At 44.8% G+C, this 20,540-nt stretch overlaps 1 protein-coding gene and 1 long non-coding RNA gene across 2 annotated transcripts in view; one reads left to right on the forward strand and one right to left on the reverse strand.

Moving 5' to 3' along the window:
• Positions 1-18,180, reverse strand: part of tnfsf10 (TNF superfamily member 10) — a 40,865-nt gene extending 22,685 nt beyond the window's left edge. The window contains exon 1 of the mRNA XM_072254885.1: positions 18,001-18,180. Within this exon, the coding sequence (XP_072110986.1) occupies positions 18,001-18,123 (123 nt within the window). The 5' untranslated portion in view covers positions 18,124-18,180. The remainder of the gene's footprint in view (positions 1-18,000) is intronic.
• On the forward strand, positions 16,504-19,176 carry LOC140196149 (uncharacterized). The gene is made up of 2 exons (XR_011885635.1): positions 16,504-16,823; positions 18,964-19,176. It is a non-coding gene; the product is annotated as an uncharacterized lncRNA (long non-coding RNA).
• The last annotated feature ends 1,364 nt before the right edge of the window (positions 19,177-20,540 follow it).

Genomic DNA, 20,540 nt, shown 5'->3' on the forward strand with positions numbered 1-20,540 from the left:
AGACTCTTAAATGATAGATGATAGAAAAATGGAGGCATGTGTGGGAGGGAAGGGTGAGATTGATCTTGGAGGAGGTTAAGAGGTCGGCACAATATTGTGGGCCGAAGGAGCGGTACCGTACTATGTTGGGTGAGAAAATGCAGAATAGTGTTACAATTATGGAGGGAGTGCAGTGCAGGAAGAGAGATAAGGTCCATGACAAAGTAGAATGAGAGATGAAGAGTTCCTTTTTACTGCAGAGAACTACAGTACACTACTGATAACAGCTGCCCTTCAGCTTCATGGTGCATGTTCTCAAGCCAGTGATGTTTTGGGCTGAGACCATTCATCAGAGCTGGAAAGGAAAGGGGCAGAAGCCAGAATAAGAGAATAAGGAACTGTCCTTGATCATATATACATAAAATCTTCTCTAGAGGCACCACCTCCCTCCATAGACGTAATGCCTAGAGTTATGCATAAGACCATAAGGCTTAGGAACAGATATAGAATGTGTAAGGAAGGCTTAAGGCCTGGAGATACAAGCAGCACATTCCATGGTACACCCAATTCCAGACACTCTATTCCAGAGATTGTGTGAGGTGAAGATTATGGTAAACTTTATATTCTAATTCCAAGTTCAAGATTTAAGTTCCTGGGTATCAATATCCTTGAAGATCTAGCCTGGGCCCAAAATATTGGGAAATGTATGATAATGCATTTTGGTAAAAGGAGCAATATTATGGACTATTATCTAATTGGGGAGAAGGTTCAAACATCAGAGGTACAGAGGGACTTAGGAGTCCTCATGCACAACTTCCAAAAGGTTAATTGACAGGTTGAGTCATTGAAATGAATGCCAACATTGAATGCAATGTTAGCATTCATTTCAAGGGGAATAAAATATAAAAGCAAGGAGAGAATACTGAGGCTTTATTGGACACTAATCAGGCCATACTTGGAATATCATCAACAGTTTTGGGCTCCATATCTCAGAAAGGATGTATTGTCATTGGAGAGAGTCCAGAGGAGGTTCACAAAGATGATTCCAGGCATGAAGGGTTTAATTTATGAGGAGCATTTGGCAGCTTTGGGCCTGTACTCACTGGAATTTAGAAGATTGTGGGGGGATGTCATTGAAACCTACCAAATGTTGAAAGGACTAGATACGGTGGATGTGGAGAGGATGTTTCCTATGGTGAGAGTATCCAGAAGTAGAGGGCACAGCCTTAAAGTTGAGGGGCAACCTTTTAGAGTTAATGAGGATTTTTTTTTTGAATCTGCGGAATACTTTGCCACTGACTGCAGTGCAGACCTAGTCTGTGGGTATATTTAAGGCGGAAGTTGATAGCTTCCTGATCGGTCAGGGCATCAAAGAATATGGCGAGAAGGGAGGTGTATGGGGTTGAGTGGGATCCGGGTTCAGCCATGATGGAATGGTGCAGCAGACTCGATGGGCTGAATGGCCTAACTCTGCTCCTATGTCTTATGGTCTTATAATGATGCAATTACACAGAAGACATGGCAGCAGACATATTTCATGAGGAGTTTGAGGATACTTGGTTTACCACTAAAGGTACTGACAAATTTCTAGGGATGTACCATGGAGACTATTGATATGGAGGGGCCATTCCACAGGATCAGGAATAGCCGCAAGAAGTTTCAAACTCAGACAGCTGGATATCTTCAAAAGATGATGCCTCAAAAAGGCAGCATCTGTCATTACGGACCTCCATCACCCAGGACATGCCCTATTCTTGTTGCTACCATCAAGGAAGAGATTCAGGAGCCTGAACAACCACACTCAACATTTCAGGAACAGCTTCTTCCCCTCCACAATCAGATTTCTGAACGGTCAATGAGCCCATGTACCCTATCTCACTATTTTCTGCTCTTTTGGCACTAGTTATTTAATTTTATATATATTTATATATTTTTATATATACTGTATATACAGTGCCTATAACATGTATTCACCCCCAGAGAAGTTTTCATGTTTTATTGTTTTACAACATTGAATCACAGTGTATTTAATTTAGCTTTTTTGGCACTGATCAACAGAAAAGACTTTTGTGTCAAAGTGAAAACAGATCTCTACAAAGTGATCTAAATTAATTACAAATATAAAGCACAAAATAATTGATTGCATAAGTATTCATCCCTTTTAATACGACACACCAAATCTTCGCTGGTGCAGCCAAGTGGTTTTAGAAGTCACATAATTAGTCAAACGGATATCACCTGTGTGCAGTCACGGTGTTTCAATTGATTGTAGTAAAAATACACCTGTATCTGGAAGGCCCAGCTGCTGGTGAGTCAGTATCCTGGCAAAAACTACACCATGAAGACAAAAGGACACTCCAAACAACTCCACAAAAAGGTTAAAGCAAAAGTCAAGAGACGGAAACAAGAAAATTTTCAAATCCCTGAATATCCTTTGGCGTACAGTTACGCCAATCATCAAGAAATGGGAAGAATATGGCACAGCTGTAAATCTGCCTAGAGCAGGCTGTCTTCAAAAACTGAGTGACCGTGCAAGAAGGGGACGAGTGACGGAGGCCACCAAGAGACCTATGACAACTTTGGAAGAGTTACAAGCTTCAGTGGCTGAGATGGAAGAGACCGTGCATACAACTGTTTCCCGGGTGCTTCACCAGTCACAGCTTTATGGGAGAGTGGCAGAAGGCATGTGGGAGACTCTGAAGTCAGCTGGAAGAAGGTTCTACAGGCTGATGGAAACAAAATTGAGTTTTTTGGCCATCAGACTAAACGCTATGTTTGGCGTGAGCCTAACACCACACATCATCAAAAACACACCATCCCTACCGTGAAGCACAGTGGTGGCTGCATCATGCTGTGGGGATGCGTCACTGCAGCAGGCCCTGGAAAACTTGTGAAGGTAGAGGGTAAAATGAATGCAGCAAAACACGGGGAAATCCTGGAGGAAAATATGAAAACTTTCAGGAGGGTGGTGAATACTTTTTTTTATATAGGCACTGCAACTTTGCTGTAGTAATTTATTAATGCAATGCACTGCTGCTGCCAAACAACGCACTTCACGACATATGCCGGATATTAAACCTGATTCTGATTCTACAGTTCAACTTTATTGCCATACAACCATGCACATGTATACCACCAAACAAAACAACATTCCTCCAGGCCTAGGTGCACAACACAGTACATATAACTCACACACACACAACACATAAAGTAATGTTACCACAAATAAATTAACCACAAATACTGAAAGGTCTAGATAGAGAGGATGTGAAGAGAATTGTTTCTAATAGTGAAGGAGTCGAGGACCAGAGGGCACAGCCTCAGAATGGAGGGACATCCCTTTAGAATAGAGGTGAGGAGGAATTTCTTTAGCCAGAGGCTGGTGAATCTGTGGAATTTGTTACCACACATGGCTGCGGAAGCCAAACCTTTCGGTTCATTTAAAGCTTTTGTTAATAGGTTCTTGATTAGTAAGGGTGTCAAGTGGTGTGGGGAGAAAGGAGAAGAGTGGGGTTGAGAGGGATGATAAACCAGCTATGATAGCATGGCGGAGTAGACTCAACGGGCTGAATGGCCTAAATCTGCTCCTGTGTCTTATGGGCTAAAATAAAGGTCAGCTGTAGGGAGTTTTGGCTAAAATCACAACCGTGGCCCTGGCTGCTGGCTCATGCTTGAGTAAATTTTTGCCACGACAGGATCCGCTGATCCATCTCCTGAACATGATGCTGACGAGGCTTAATTTAGAGTGCTGTGTGCAGTTTTGATCGCCGGCCTACAGGAAAGATATCAATAAGATTGAAAGAGTACAGTGAAAATGTACAAGGATGTTGTGTTGCCAGGACGTGAGGACCTGAGTTATAGGGAAAGGTTGAATAGGTTAGGGACTTTACTCCCTGGAGCATAGGAGAATGCGGGGAGGTTTGATAGAGATATATAAAATTATGAGGGGCATAGATAGGGTAAATGCAATGGGCTTTTTCCACTGATGCTGGGGGAGACTGCAACTAGAGGTCATGGGTTACAAGTGAAAGGTGAAATATCAGTGGGAAACCTGTGGAAGAACTTCTCCACTCAGAGGGTGGTGAGACCGTGGAACGAGCTGTCAGTGCAGGTGAGGGATGAGATTTCGATTTCAACATTTACGAGAACTTTGTATCGGTACATGGAGGGGAGGGGTATGGAGAGATATGGTCCAGAAACAGGTCAGTGGGACTAGGCAGATTACTATTTTAGCATAGAGCAGATGGCCCAAAGGGCCTGTTTCTGTGCTGTAGTGCTCTATGGTGATACCTGAGAACACGTACAGGTAGGCATGCATAAGACAAGCCAAATATCATCACTACAAGTAGTAACTTATTACTGTCATGTATAACGAGTTACAGTGATGAACTTTGTTAGCGTCACCACATCACGGGAACTGAACCTTGATCTTCAGGCATATAGATGAGGGTTGTGCAGTGGATGTGATCTATATGGATTTTCGTAAGGCATTTGACAAGGTTCCACACGGTAGGCTTATTCAGAAAGTTAGAAGGCATGGGATCCAGGGAAGTTTGGCCAGGTGGATTCAGAATTGGCTTGCCTGCAGAAGGCAGAGGGTGGTGGTGGAGGGAGTACATTCAGATTGGAGGATTGTGACTAGTGGTGTCCCACAAGGATCTGTTCTGGGACCTCTACTTTTCGTGATTTTTATTAACGACCTGGATGTGGGGGTAGAAGGGTGGGTTGGCAAGTTTGCAGATGACACAAAGGTTGGTGGTGTTGTAGATAGTGTATAGGATTGTCAAAGATTGCAGAGAGACATTGATAGGATGCAGAAGTGGGCTGAGAGGTGGCAGATGGAGTTCAACCTGGAGAAGTGTGAGGTGGTACACTTTCGAAGGACAAACTCCAAGGCAGAGTACAAAGTAAATGGCAGGATATTTGGTAGTGTGGAGGAGCAGAGGGATCTCGGGGTACATGTCCACAGATCCCTGAAAGTTGCCTCACAGGTGGATAGGGTAGTTAAGAAAGCTTATGGGGTGTTAGCTTTCATAAGTCGAGGGATAGAGTTTAAGAGTCGCGATGTAATGATGCAGCTCTATAAAACTCTGGTTAGGCCACACTTGGGAGTATTGTGTCCAATTCTGGTCACCTCACTATAGGAAGGATGTGGAAGCATTGGAAAGGTACAGAGGACATTTACCAGAATGCTGCCTAGTTTAGAAAGTATGCATTATGATCAAAGATTAAGGGAGCTAGGGCTTTACTCTTTGGAGAGAAGGAGGATGAGAGGAGACATGATAGAGGTGTACAAGATAATAAGAGGAATAGATAGAGTGGACAGCCAGCGCCTCTTCCCCAGGGCACCACTGCTCAATACAAGAGGACATGGCTTTAAGGTAAGGGGTGGGAAGTTCAAGGGGGAAATCAGAGGAAGGTTTTTTACTCAGAGAGTGGTTGGTGCATGGAATGCACTGCCTGAGTCAGTGGTGGAGGCAGATACACTAGTGAAGTTTAAGAGACTACTAGACAGATATATGGAGGAATCTAAGGTGGGGGCTTATATGGGAGGCAGGGTTTGAGGGTCGGCACAACATTGTGGGCCAAAGGGCCTGTACTGTGTTGTACTATTCTATGTAAAGATCAGTTGTAAACCGTTATGCTATCCTCGACACGACCATGCCGCCTGCTCTGATGACTCAAGCAAACTTCTACATTGAATCAGAATCAGGTTTAATGTGACCGGCATATATTGTGAAATATGTTGTGAATTACAGTAAGTACACACATGTTTTAAATAGTTAAGTTAAATAAGTCGTGCAAAACAAATAGGAAATAAAAAAGTAGTGAGGTAGTGTTCATGGGTTCAACGTGCATTCAGAAATCAGACGGCAGAGGGGAAGAAGCTGTTCCTGAATCATTGAAATTGTGCCTTCAGGCTTCTGTACCTCCTTCTTAATGGTAGCAATGAGAACAAAGCCTGGTCTGGCTGATGGGGGTAATGATGGATGCTGCCTTTTTGAGGCATGGCTCCTTGAAGATGTCCTGGATATTATGGAGGCTAGTGTCCATAATGGAGCTGACTAAGTTTACAACTCTCTACAAGTTACTTTGATCCTGTGCAGTAGCCCCAGCTCAGCCCAGCGCCATACCAGACAGCAATGCAGCCAGCTAGAAAGCTCCCCACACTACTACATCTGTAGAAATTTTCAAGTGTTTTTGGTGACATGCCAAATCTCCTCAAACTCCTAATGAAATACAGCTGTTGTTGCACCTTCTTTCTAGCTACATTGATATGTTGGGACCGAGATAGATGCTGGAGCATCCTTGGTGTTATATAAACAGACAATAGGATTTTCTCTTCAATTGCTGACGGACTATAAACAGCACATCCTTACTGCTTTACAGCTTTGCACGTGATTGATGTTGGATTAAAATAGCAATTTACACAATTTACACGTGTTCTAAAGTGTCTTTAACTTGAAGTGTGAGCCACAGTGAGGGGAACAAAGGGTAACTGACTTCAGGAAGAGGGGCCAGTAACACCATCGATAGTGCTCAGGTCCAGAGAGTTGAGAACTTCAAGTCTCAGAAGGTACAGGAGCCTTAGGTCCCACACCACCAGATTCAGGAATGGTAACTACCCCTCAGCCATCAGGCTCCTGAACCAGAGGGGATAACTTCATTCACCACAACATAAAACGATGTTGCTTACTGGAGCACTCGTGGCTGTGACTGTAGAAGCCCTGGGCACCGCGGCAGCGTAGCAGTTAGCGTTGGTCCATCACAGTTTGGAGTTCAATCCCAGCACCCTCTATAAGGAGTCTGTACATCCTCCCCATGGAACATGTAGGTTTCCTCCAGACACTCTGGTTTCCTCCCACATTCCAAAGACGGATGGGCTGGACATTATAAAATTGTCTTGTTATTAGACTAGGGTTAAATCAGTTGGTTACTGGGCAGCGTGGGTCAAAGGGCTGGAAGAGCCTGTTCCTTGCTGTATCTCTAAATGAAATAAATGGGAATATTTGATGATTCCCACTGGAGCTGCCACACATCGACACCATCACAATTGAAATGGCCAGTATTAGCTATTAAATTTAGATTTATTTCATTAGTTAACTGAAGTTACATGCCACTTAACCAATAACAAAAACAATGACTGAATGCAGAATATATTGGGGATTGATAGAGTTGACGTGGATAGGCTTTTTCCACTGAGAGTGGGGGAGATTCAAACAAGAGGACATGAGTTGAGAGTTAGGGGGCAAAAGTTTAGGGGTAACATGAGGAGGAACTTCTTTACTCAGAGAGTGGTAGCTGTGTGGAACGAGCTTCCAGCAGAAGTGGTTGAGGCAGGTTCGATGTTGTCATTCAAAGTTAAACTGGACAGCTATATGGACAGGAACAGAATGGAGGGTTATGGGCTGAGTGCGGGTCGGTGGGACTAGGTGAGATTAAGCGTTCGGCACGGACTAGAAAGGCCGAGATGGCCTGTTTCCATGCTGTAATTGTTATATGGTTTATATGACCATGAACACTCACCCGTTGCCCCTAATATTCCCATCACCCACCCACTGCGGTAGTCCACACAGCAAAACAACCCACCGACCCCTCACCTCTGGGACGGGCAAGGAAACCGGAGCACCTGAGGGGAATCCACACAGTCACAGGAAGAACGTGCAAACTCTGCATCCACGATTAAGCTTGGATCTCTGGAGCTGTGAGACAGCAACTCTCCCCACCACCCCCCCCCCCCACCCCCGGAGGTCCCTCTCTCTCATCTCCCTCTCCTGCCTGCTTTCCTCCTCCCCTCTCACTCTCCTGTTTATCTCTCCCCCTTACTCTATCTCTCTCCCCCACCCCCTCTCTCCCTCCCCTACCCCTCTCCCCCACCACCTCTCTCCTTCCCCTACCCTCTCTCTCTCCCCTACCCTCTCTCTCCCCCCAACCCCTCTCTCTCTCTCCCCTTACCCTCTCTCTCTGCCTCTCACCCCTCTCTCTTCCCCCTCACCCCCCTCTGTCCCTCACTCAAACCCTCTCTCTCCCCTCACCCCCTTCTCTCTCCACCCTCTCTCTCACACTATCTCACCCTCTCTCCCTGCCCCCCTCTCTCACACACCCTCTCACACCCTCACTCTCTCCCCACCCCCCCTCTCTCACACTCTCCCTCTCACCCTCTCTTGGGTAGAAACAAAAGAATTTGTGTGTGGTTGGATGTAACTGATCTACAAGGATGGAATTTCCAGCCTTGTGTCACAAACAATAGACCCATTCAATGGCCCACTTCTTCAGAACTGTTCTTTGAAAACATCGGCTCTCCAAGGTCGAGCATCTCAGGTGTCAGGCTACACCTGTTAAACTTAAAGATTAGTTTTCGTGTATTTCATAACATACGTGAAATGCACTGTTTGTGTCAACAACCAACAGTCCAAGGGTGTGCTGAGGGCAGCCACGGTGTCACCCTGCTTCTGGCACCAACAGAGCATTCCACAACTTATCCGCACATCTTTGGAACGTGGGAGGAAACCGGAATACCCACAGCAAAACCACGTGGCACTTCTCCCCACGCAGTCACGGGAGAGCGTGCAAACTCCTTACAGACAGCGGCAGGAATTCCGCTAACCGCCACATCACGATGCTGCCTTATGGACACAGCGAGGAAAATGAAGCGTGCTGTGGCTACTGTTCTGAAGACCCGTCTCTACACCAGAGGGGCCCTCCTCTCCCCACACTGTGGCTGGGGGGAGGACGTCCCACTGTGCAGGAATACAGAGACAGGCACACCTTTCACTGTTCAACAAACCTTACAACCAACTGCACAGCACTTTAAATATTTTTAGAAAAAAAAATTGAAAAATCACATACTTTTGATTTTATATATTAGATTAGATTCAAGTTTATTGTCATTGTGCCAAATACAGATACAAAGCCAATGAAATGCATTTAGCATCTGACCAGAAATGCAAAGAATAGTGTTATTTACAAAATAACTATGAATAAATAAAGTGCTACAGCACACAAATATAAAAGTACTGAGACAGTACAATATGGGTGCAATACTGTTTAGCACTGTGATGAGAGGTTTAGCAGGATCACAGCCTCAGGGAAGAAGCTCTTCCTGTGCCTGCTGGTGCGGGAGCAGAGGCTCCTGTAGCGCCTACCGGATGGGAGGAGAGTAAAGAGTCCATGGTTAGGGTGAGATGCAACCTTGATAATGCTTTTCCCCATGCCCAGGCAGCGTTTATGGTAGATGTTCTCAATGGTGGGCAATTGGGTGCCAATAATCCACTGGGCAGTTTTCACCACCCGCTGGAGTGTTTTGCGGTCCGATACAGGACAATTGCCATACCACGCTGAGATACAGCTGGTGAGTATGCTCTCAATGGCACAGCGGTAAAAGTCCATCAGTATCCTGGGACAGAGGTGAGCTTTCTTGATGCTCCGCAGGAAATGTTAATAGAAGAGTATAATGAAATACAGTACAACAAAGAAAATCTTTCACCTTTCATAAACTTTTTCTCGTCCATCTTTATTGCAACTGCGGGGAAACAAAGTCAATGTGTGTGGGAGCATTTCAGTTACTGTGTGGCCACGCACCAAGACAGCTTAGAGGGAACAGTTGTCACAACCAGTGTGCGATCCACAAACCCGCCACTTCAAAATGGATGTTGCCTTTTGAGTCATCGCCTCTTGCAGAAACTAGCGAGAGTGGGGAGGGGGAGGGATGTATTAGACAGAGCACTACTCTCTGCAGCTTCTCACATTCCTGCATATTCAAAGTGCTGTACCAGGCCTGTGATGCATCAGTCAATTCTGTATCTGTAGAAGGTTGTTAGAGTGTTCAGTGACAAGTTGAACCTCCGTTAGATCTCTGTTTATTTTCTGATCCTTCGGGTTCTTCCAGGAGCCAGGAATGACAAGCAGTCTTAATTCCAAGAATTAAAGTTTATTTTAGAGCACAAACAAACATAAAAATAGTAAGCAAACTAAATAAATGGCTGAGAAATTATGCTAAGAGGGGAATTCATGCTAAAGCAAAAGAATAAAAATAGCACTTCCAAGAAATCCATTACTTTTATAGATAAGATAGAGAAACTCCTTAGACAGAGATAAATTAGTTAGTAGGCTACATAATTTAAACATTACATCATGTGGCTAATGTGCTGATACTTAGCCAATGAAAAATGGGGAAGGACATAAAACACAGAAATCTACAGCACATTACAGGCCCTTCAGCCCACAATGTTGTACCAACCATGTAACTTACTCTAAAGACTGCCTAGAATTTCCCTAGCGCATTGCCTTCTATTTTTCCAAGCTCCATGTACTTATCTAAGAGGCTCTTAAAAGATCCTATTGTATCTGCTTCCACCGCCGCCGCCGGCAGTGTATTCCACACACCCACCACTCTGTGTGAAAAGCCCGACATCCCTCAGTACCTATTTCCAAGCACCTTAAAATTATGCCCCCTCATGTTAGCCATTTCAGTCCTGGGAAAAAGCTTCTGACTATCCACACAATCAATGCCTCTCATCATCTTATACAACTCTATCAGGTCACCTCTCATTCTCCGTCGCTCCAAGGAGAAAAGGCCGAGTTCACTCAACCTATTCTCATACGGCATACTCCCCAATCTCCTCTGCACCTTTTCTATAGTTTCCACATCAATCCTATAGTGAGGATGAAATGAGCACAGTACTCCAAGTGGGGTCTGACCAGGGTCCTATATAGCTGTAACATTACCTCTCGATTCTTAAACTCAATCCCACAGTTGATAAAGACCATATGCCTTCTTAACCACAGAGCTGACCTGCGCAGCAGCTTTGAGTGTCCTATGGACTCAGACCCCAAGATGCCTCTGATCCTCCACACTGCCAAGAGTCTTATCATTAATACTTTATTCTGCCATCATATTTGACCTACCAAAATGAACCACCTCACACTTATCTGGATTGAACTCCATCTGCCACTTCTTAGCCCAGTTTTGCATCCGATCGATACCCCACTGTAACCTCTGACAGCCCTCCACACTATCCACAACACCCCCAACCTTTGTGTAGTCAAAGTGATAAACCGTTAGTCTAGCTGCTATACGGCTTTCTGCCAGTGAGTGTGAAAAATGCACGAGTTTGAAAAGTACAAGTGTTATAAAAAGTACCTTCTAAATAAATTAAAGATGCTGGCATGCCTTCCTTGTGAGTTGTGGACACATCCACCTGCATGGACACTTCCTGCTGCCTCGGTAAAGCAGTTACTTTATTCAAAGATCCTTCCCAACCCAGACATACTCTCTTCCCTCCTCTCCCATCAGGTGGAAAGTACAAAAGCATGGCTGATTTATTATCCATCCCATTCTTCTGCCTTCTCCCTGGAGCTTTGATGCCCTTAATAATCAAGAACCTGTCCTAGGAGGAATTTATTCAGCCAGAGGGTGGTGAATCTGTGGAATTCATTACCACAGATGATGTCAAGGCCCAGTCATTCATTGTCATCATTATGTGCCTTGTCATATGACATCATCATTATGTCCCATGTCCTATGATGTGGCTGAGCAGGGTCTTTCTATCACCATGTTTGTTCTTGGCAAATTTTTCTACAGAAGTGTTTTACCATTACCTTCCTCTGGGCAGTGTCTTTACAAGATGGGTGACCCCAACCATTATCAATACTCTTCAGGGATTGTCTGCCTGGTGTCAGTGGTCACATAACCAGGGCCTGTGATATGCACCGGCTGCTCGTACAATTGTCCACCACCTGTTCCCATGGCTTCACGTGACCCTGATCAGGGTCGAGGGGGTGATTGCTAACCAGGTGCTACACCTTGCCCAAGGATGACCTGCAGGCTAGCGGAGGGGAGGGGAGGAGCGTTTTACACTTCCTTTGGTAGATTTAAGGTGGAAGGTAGAGATTAAAACAGATGCGTGGGGCATTTTTTGTTTGATATTTTACAGTGTGGTGGGTGACTGGAATGAACTGCCAAGGGAAGTTTTGATCTCATCTTTCAAAGAAGCTTTATTCAGTCATTACAGCATCATATTAAATATCAGGGATCAACGCTATTCACCATACACACCCAGCGATCCCTTCATTAGCTACTTCCTGTACCTAATAAAGTGTCCACCGGCAGCATGTTCATGGTCTCCTCCACTTCAAGGTTTGATATGTTGTGCATTCAGAGATGCTCTTCTTCACACCACTGTTGTAACACGTGGTTCCTTGAGTTACTGTCACCTCCCTGTCAGCTTGAACCAGTCTGAATTGAATTTATTTAAATCTTACATCCGTCCCACAATGTGAGGAAGTAAAAATGTTTGTATTATGACTCCATCACAATGTACAGACATCTGAATTTAAAAGTCTAATGGCTTGTAGAATGGCTGGGGTGGTGTCCCTAATGATCTTCCAGGCCTTCTTTCTGCACCTGCTGCTATAAGTGCCCTCAATGGAGGGAAGTTCATATCCACAGATGCTCTGGGCTGTCCGTACCACTCTCTGCAGTGCCAAGGGATCAGCGTTGGTACAGTTCCCATACCAGGCGGTGATACAGCCAGTCAGGATGCTCTCCATGGTGCCCCTGTAGAAAGTCTTGAGGATTTGGAGGCCTGTACTGAACTTATTCAGTTGCCTGAGGTGGAAGAGACACTGTTGTGCTTTTTTTTTTGCCACAAAGCTGGTGTGTACAGTCCAGGTGAGATCATCAGTGATGTGAATACTGTGGAATTTGAAACTACTACCCTCTCAACTGCAGTCACAATGATGTTGATCGGGCCGAGTCCGTCTCTGTTCCGTCTGTAATCTACAATCAGCTCTCTTGTTTGGACACCACTGTGTCAGGGTGTTAACCTCTCCTCTGTAGGCTGTCTCATCACCACTAAAAATAAGGCTGATCAAAGTCGTGTCAATTGTGAATTTGATCAGCAGATCAGAGCTGTATGGTAGTACAGTCATGGGTGTAAAGGGAGTAGAGGAGGGGACTCAGGACACAACCCCAGGGGGCACCTGTGTTGAGGGTCAGAGGAGCAGAGGTGAGGGAGCCCATCTTTACCACCTGTCTGCGATCTGATAGGAAGTCTAGGATCCAGCTGCACAAGGTGGGGTGCAGGCCGAGGTCCCTAAGCTTCCTGTCAAGTCTGGAAGGAACTATGCTGTTGAATGCTGAACTGCAGTCGAGGACCAGCATTCTAATGTATGCAACCTTCTTCTCCAGGTGAGTGAGGACGGTGTGTAGTGCTGTGGCTATAGTGTCATCGGTAGACCGGTTCCATCGGTAGGTGAATTGTAGGCAGTTCAGTGTGGGTGGTAGCATGCTGCTGATATAGTTTTTAACCGGCCTCTAAAAACATTTGCTTGTAATTGAGGGGAGTGGGACAGGGCTTCAGTCGTTCAAAATTGCTACCTTGGTTTCCTTAGGTACAGGGACAGTGATGGACAATTTGAAACAGGAGGGTACTACACACGGGGAGAGGGAGAGATTAAAAATGTCTGTAAGCACACCAGTCCGCTGTTGCACACACACTTCGAGGACGCGCCCTGGGACGCTGCCTGGCCCCGCTGCCTTGTGGCTGTTGATACATTGGAATGCTCTATTGATCTCAGCCTTGGAGATGACCAAGGTGCAGGTCTCTGTGGTGCCTCTCCTCGGGGGTTCAATCCTATCAACCTCGAATCGAGCAGAAAAGACACTTAGCTCATCTGGGAGCGAGGTGGCAATGTTGGCTGTACTGCTGTGTTTGCTCTTGAAGTCCGTGATGGTGTGCTGTCCTAGCCATACACTGCATATGTCTTTGTTGCAGAGTTGTGACTGGACTTTTGTCCCTGTGTTGCCATTCTGCCAGCTTGATGGCTCTACGTAAATCATAGTGGCATCTCTTGAGCTTCTGTTGGTCTCTGGAGGTGAAGGCTTTATCCCTCCTGCTGAGAGCAACCTGCACTGAACTATTTATCCAAAGCTTCTGCTTTGGGTGGACCTGGACCGATTTTTCGGGAACAATGTCTTCAACGCATTTCCGAATGAAGCTTGTGACCACCTCCCTGTATTTGGAAATGTTCTCAGCTCAAAATACCTCCGGGTGATGCTATAAAGGAGTCTGTCCATCCTCCTCTGACCTCTCTCATTAAAGAGGCATTTTTGTCCACAGAACTGCCGCTCACTGGATTTTTTTGTTTTGTTTTTTCCGCACCATTCTCTGTAAACTCTAGAAACTGTTGTGCATGAAAATCCCAGGAGATCAGCAGTTTCTGAGATACTCAAACCACCCCATCTGGCACCAACAATTCAACAGTCAAAGTCACTTAGACCACATTTCTCCCCATTCTGATGTTTGGTCTGAACGACAACTGAACCTCTTGACCATGTCTGCATGCTTTTATGTATTGAGTTGCTGCCACATGATTAGCTGATTAGATATTTGCATTAACGAACAGTTGTACAGGTGTACCCAATAAAGTGGCCACTGAGTGGACATTTACAGCAGGTGTTAGGAATTTGCTGTAACACACAACATGCCGGAGGAACTCCGCAGGCCAGGTAACGTCAATAGAAAAGAGTACAGTCAATGTTGAAGGGTCTCGGCCGGAAACGTCGACTGTTTACTCTTTTCCATAGATGCTGCGTTCCTCCAGCATTTTGTGTGTGTTGTTAGGATTTCCAGCATCTGCAGATTTTCTCTCGTTTGTGATAGGAATGTGCTATGGTGTGTTGGTTCGGGTATGTCATTCAACAATTACAAAGAATCTAAAAATATATAAAAATAAGTCAATGGTTAAAGTACAGACATGGAATAAAATGTGCATAAATATCAGCATGGGAAGCAGCATTATAAAAACTGCGGGGGGTAATTGATAGAGCGTGTGGGGGAGGGCTTTCTAGAATGGTTCATTAGATTAACTGTGTGGGGTAAGAACGCCCTTGTCACCTCCCAAGTCTCATCACGAATAAAGCGTCAGCAGCGTTATACTGTTTACAAATGCACCTTATGCTAAACGTCAGTCTTCTAGAATATATTTTATTACTTTTTAATTTACTTAAGCAGTGCTAGATTTTTAGTCACATTAAAAAGTTGTTACTAACTGTACAGACCGCCGATGCAGTTGTGGAGCTCAGCTGTAGCAGGCAGAAACGGGAGTATTTGAGGGTCTACGTCAGAACTGCTCGCCCAAGTCGACTTTCTCGATGGCACCTCGGCAGAATACTTAACGGCATTTAACACCATCATTCTGACAGTCCTGACTGAAAAGCTCATGAACCTTGGCCTCTGCAACTGGATCCTGAACTTCCTAACCCGCTGACCACAATCTGTGCAGATTGCAAATAACACGTCCTCTTCACCGACAAACAACACCGGTGCACTTCAGCAATGTGTGATTCGCCCACTGCTCCCTCTCTCCACCCACGACTGTGTGGCTAGGCACAGCGCGAATGCCATTTATAAATTTGCCGATGACACAACCATTGTTGGCAGAATCTCAGATAGGGACGAGAGGGCGTACTAGTGCGAGATATACCAACCGATTGAGTGGTTTTGCAGTAACAATCCTGCACTCAACATCAGTAAGGCAAAAGAGCTAATTGTGATTTCGGGGAGGTTAAGATGAGGGAACACGAACCAATCCTCATACAGGGATCAGAAGTGGAGAGAGTGAACAATTTCAAGTTCTAAGTGTTAATAACTCAGAGAACCTAACTGGTCCCAACATATCGATGCAGCAATACAGAAGGCAAGTCAGTGGTTATATTTCATTTGGAGGTTGAGGGGATTCGGTTTGTCACCTGAAATACTCGCACATTTCTACAGACGTACCGTGGAAAGCATCCCGACAGGTTGCATCACCATCTGGTATGGGGAGCAGGGTGCGAGTGCACAGGATCTCAGTAAGCTGCAGAAAGCTATAAAATTAGTCAGCTCTGTCCATCATGGCCACGAGCCTCCACAGTATCCAAGACATCTTCAAGGAGAGAGACCTCGAAAAGGTGGCATCCATTATTAAGGATGCCAGCACCCAAGAAGTGCCTTGTTCTGATTGCTACCATCTGGAAAGAGGTACAGAACCCTGAAGGCACACAGTCAATAATTCAGGAATGGCTTCTTCCTCTCTGCCATCAGATTTCTGAACGGATATTGAACCCATGAACACTACCTCAATACTTTTTATTTCTATTTTTGCTCTACTTATTTAATTTTTATATATATATATATATACACACACACACACACACTTTCTGGTATTCACAATTGTTTTTTTTCCAATATCATGTACTGCTGCTGCAGAGTTAACAAATTTCAGGACATCTGCCGATGATATTAAATCTGGTTCTGATTTATTCATGGTAATTATTACTTGATATGCTGTGTGCCTAGGGGTAGAAACTTTTAAGATGGTGTGAATGTTTTTGTTTCAATAGCCCTTTAGAGTTTTCTAGCAGGGAGCTTTTGGATAAGGCAGCTTGCATTATTATAACACGACAACATTCCATGATTCACACTGTTTACAGTCAATTGTTTCAAATGATAACACCGTCATCGCCATCCAGAATACAGGCGAGCCCCTGGGGTGGCCCTCGGTCTCGGAAATCCCTCACTATACCCATGGACAGTGTTCGCATCTTCTCCAGACGTGAGAGAGAATGAGAATACTGGAGAAATGGTTAAGCCATATTGTTATCGCCGAGTTTAAGGGCATTTATAGTTTCTGTGCACAGATGGGAGAGGCCGCTTGGATCAGGATACGGTACAAAAACAATGTGAGCTTTGGGGCGTTTCCAAACCGGATGGCCAGAGATTAGAGCGTTGTTTATTGCGGGATATGGCCTCAATCAATCTCAACAACCGAATCGTTCTGAGTTCTGTTTTGAAAAGTCAGTAAGTCTCGTTATTTACTTTGCGGAAAGTTTTAAAAAGTCGCCCTGGGGATGAGGCACAGCCTGCGAGTTTCGGCAGAAGGAGCAGCTGGTGTATGATTAAATGATAATTAAACTTGAATTCACGCCCGTGTCTTCGCAGATTGTGAATTCACGCCCGTGTCTTCGCAAATTGTTAATTACAGGCACTTCTGCGAGATTGTTCTGGTGTCGTGGGCAGCGCCCTTGGCACGAACAGAGCCCGCAGGGAAACCAAAACAGTTCACCTAAAATGGGCAAAATCCTTGTGTTCCCTCCTCCTGGTCACCTTGTCAGTGACTTTTCTTCTAACAGCGATCAGGGAGAAAGTACAGGAACCTGAAAACCCACACTCAATAATTCAGGAACAGCTTTTTCCCGTCCGCCATCAGACTTCGGAACGATCCACTAACACGACGACCTTATTTTGCTGCTCTTTGCGCAGGGATGGGGGGGGGGGGGGGGGAGAGTGCCACATTTTCAAATGTTTACCATTTTGCACGAATTTCTAAAAGTCGCTGGACTCTAACATGTGCAGAGATTGCAAAGACCGTAAGACATGGGAGGCAGGGTTTGAGGGTCGGCACAACATTGTGGGCCGAAGGGCCTGTACTGTGCTGTACTATTCTATGTTCTATGGGAGCAGAGTTAGGCCATTCAGCCCATCAGGTCTGTTCCGCCATTCGATCATGGCTGATGTTTCCCCCCTCTCAACCCCAATCCTCCCGCCTTCTCCTCGTAACATTTGACGACCCTTACTAATCAATTAATAAAATTTGTTATTTACAGTTCTGTTATGTGTTGCAATGTACTGCTGCCGCAAATTTCATGACATATGTCAGTGATATTAAAGCTGTTTCTGAGAAATGACAAAAAGGCTTCCGTTAAAGTTCCATATTGTGCATCAAATGTGGAACTTTAACGTTTCATATTTAATGTGTAATTAAATATTTAATGCGAAATAATTAACGTTCCATTAGAACTGTGCATAAACTTTTGGAATTAAAATGCACAACTCGGTCTTTGCCCCGTGCTTATATTAACGATGCCCAAAGTGTAAAAGAACTGTCATTTCTCCCCACGCCCCAGTATAATTTTTGTATGCACCAGCAGAGAGAGGTGGGGATGAGATTGTGAGGAGAAATCAGGGGCTTTCCTACCTGTTTCAGCTTGCGGCTAAAGTGCAGGTAGGTAAAGGTGAAACACAGAGCTTGCACGGCGAGCAGAGCGGCCAGCAAACACCCGAGTCTCCGGCCGGTAATCAGGCCTTCGCCACCTCCCATGGCGGCGGTGAGACGCAGCTCTCGCTCACTGACGACTGCCCTCGGAGGGAATGGGGTTTTCTTCTGGATGGGTGATTCTTTGTGAGACACAGAAAGGGAGGGAGAGGAGGAGGAGGAGGAGGAGTTGTAACAGATTGCATGCATCGAGCCAAGAAAAAAACCCTTGGGCTTTGCTAGAATCTTTCGGTTTCCTTTCCTGCATTTAGAGAAAAGTTCTCGTTTTATGGGAAGAGACCGTCTTGCTCGGAGTGACAGATTCAACGTTGTTCATACATAAGCAAGTTTTGTGCGGCATACACCCATAAAATGCTGGAGGAACTCAGCAGTTCAGGCAGCATCTATGGAGAGGATCAATGCCCTTGAATCTTGTTCTAATTGTGATCTTTATTATAAAAGTTGTGTATATTTTTTGCGTGAATACTGGTCATCTGACCCTTCGTGCCTGCGATGCTGCCGTGAGTAAGTTTTTCATTGCACCTGTGCCCCCGTGGACTCCTACAGATGACAATAAACCCGACTTTGATCTCCCGCTCTCTCGCCCTCCCGCACAGATGCCGTTTCAGAAACTTCCTGTTTTTAATTTCAGATTTCCAGCATCTGAACTGTTTGCACTTTCGTTTACTTCAGAATTAGAAACTTCATATTCCTGTTAAGTTTAAATGTGATTCTGAAACTTATTTTCAAAGTACATGGCTGTGTAAATATGCTATACCGTATCTGCTCTATGATATGCTGCTTTGTAAAATAAGAATAAATAAAAATTTGAATTACAAAAAAAAAGTACATATACGGTCCTGTGCAAAAGTCTTAGGTATCCTGAATTTTTTTATATGGTTTCAGGCCACCACACAGCCCAGATCTCAACATCATCGAGGCTGTCTGGGATTACCTGGAGAGACAGAAGCAGGCAAGACAGCCAAAGTCTGCAGAGGAATTGTAACAAGTTCTCCAAGATGCTTGGAACAGCCGGTTTTCTTAATAAACTGCACAACAGTGTACCCAAGAGACCCGATGCAGATTTGAAGGGGTCATATTAAATATTGATTTGATTTAGTTTTTTGCTGTTTATTGTAATTTTTGATATATAGGGACCCGATCACTGACCAAGTACTGAGCACATTGTGATATTTACTGAGTAGCAAATCCAGAGGGGCAAACAAAGTCAGCATCAAAGTTCAGGCAGAGATCAAAAATTCCAGAAAATTCCAAAAACCAGAATCAGGAAACAGGCAGAGTCAATATTCAGATGGCCAGAGATCAGATACAAATGCTAGAAAGGTTCAGGAAAACTCACTAGCACAATCTGACAACAAACAGGTGAAAACACAGGACTGAAACACACTGAGCAATAAACAGAGAGGCAGATGATAGGTGGAGCACAATGAGACACAGGTGGCAGCAATACAGGTAATAATGAGAAACAGGTGAGAGGCGGAGTACTCAGTAATACAGGGGCCGGAGTAGAGCAGGAGTGGGGTCAGGAGCACATGGGGCATGAAAACAAACGAGCACAGGGCAATACAAAACCACAGAGTGAGGGCTCGGGGGAAAACACACAAAAAGACAGAGTTCAACTGGAAGTACTGACAGTAGAAACTTTTCATTAGTTTTGAAAGTATCTTCACTTTACAGAAATTTTTTTACATGTGCCTAAGACTTTTGCCCAGCACCGTATATCACCATAAACTATCCTGAGATTCATTTTCTTGTGGGCATTCACAATAAATACAATAAACACAAGAGAATCAGTGAAAAATTACACACAAAGACAAACAACCAATATGCAAAAGACAACAAACTGCAAATACAAAAAGGAAAGAAAAGTGAATAAATTAGCAATAAGTATTGAGAACATGAGTTGAAGAGTCTTTGAAAATGAGTCTACACATTGAGGAATCAGTTCAGTGCTGAGGTGGGTGAAGTTATCCGTGCTGGTTCTAGATCCTGATGGCTGAGGGATGATAACTGTTCCTGAACCTGGCGGTGTGAGATCTGAGGCTCCTGTAGCAGTGGGAAGAGAGCGTGACTGGATGGTGGGAGTCCCTGATGATAGGTGCTGCTTTCCTGTGGCAGTGCACCATGCAGATGTGCTCAACGGTGGTCAGGCCCTTACCCATGATGGAGCGGGCTGTATCCACCCACTTTTTGTAGACATTTCTGTAAAGTAATCTCTAGCTTTGAGAAGCTGCTATACATAGACAGTGGAGAGTATCCTGACTGGTTGTATCATGGTCTGGTATAAAAACACCAGGAATGAAAAAGCCTACAAAGAAGTAGTGGATACAGGCTACTCCATCACAGAAAGGCGTCTCCCTGATGGCAATTTGGTGACTAGGGTGACTGCTAGGGTGGGTGGAGTCAGCAGTCATAATGCAACATGATGTCCCTGCTCCTGAACTTGATGCCCTGATGTAAAG

Source organism: Mobula birostris, chromosome 4 (genome assembly GCF_030028105.1).
Source record: "Mobula birostris isolate sMobBir1 chromosome 4, sMobBir1.hap1, whole genome shotgun sequence".
Classification (NCBI taxonomy): Eukaryota; Metazoa; Chordata; class Chondrichthyes; order Myliobatiformes; family Myliobatidae; genus Mobula; species Mobula birostris.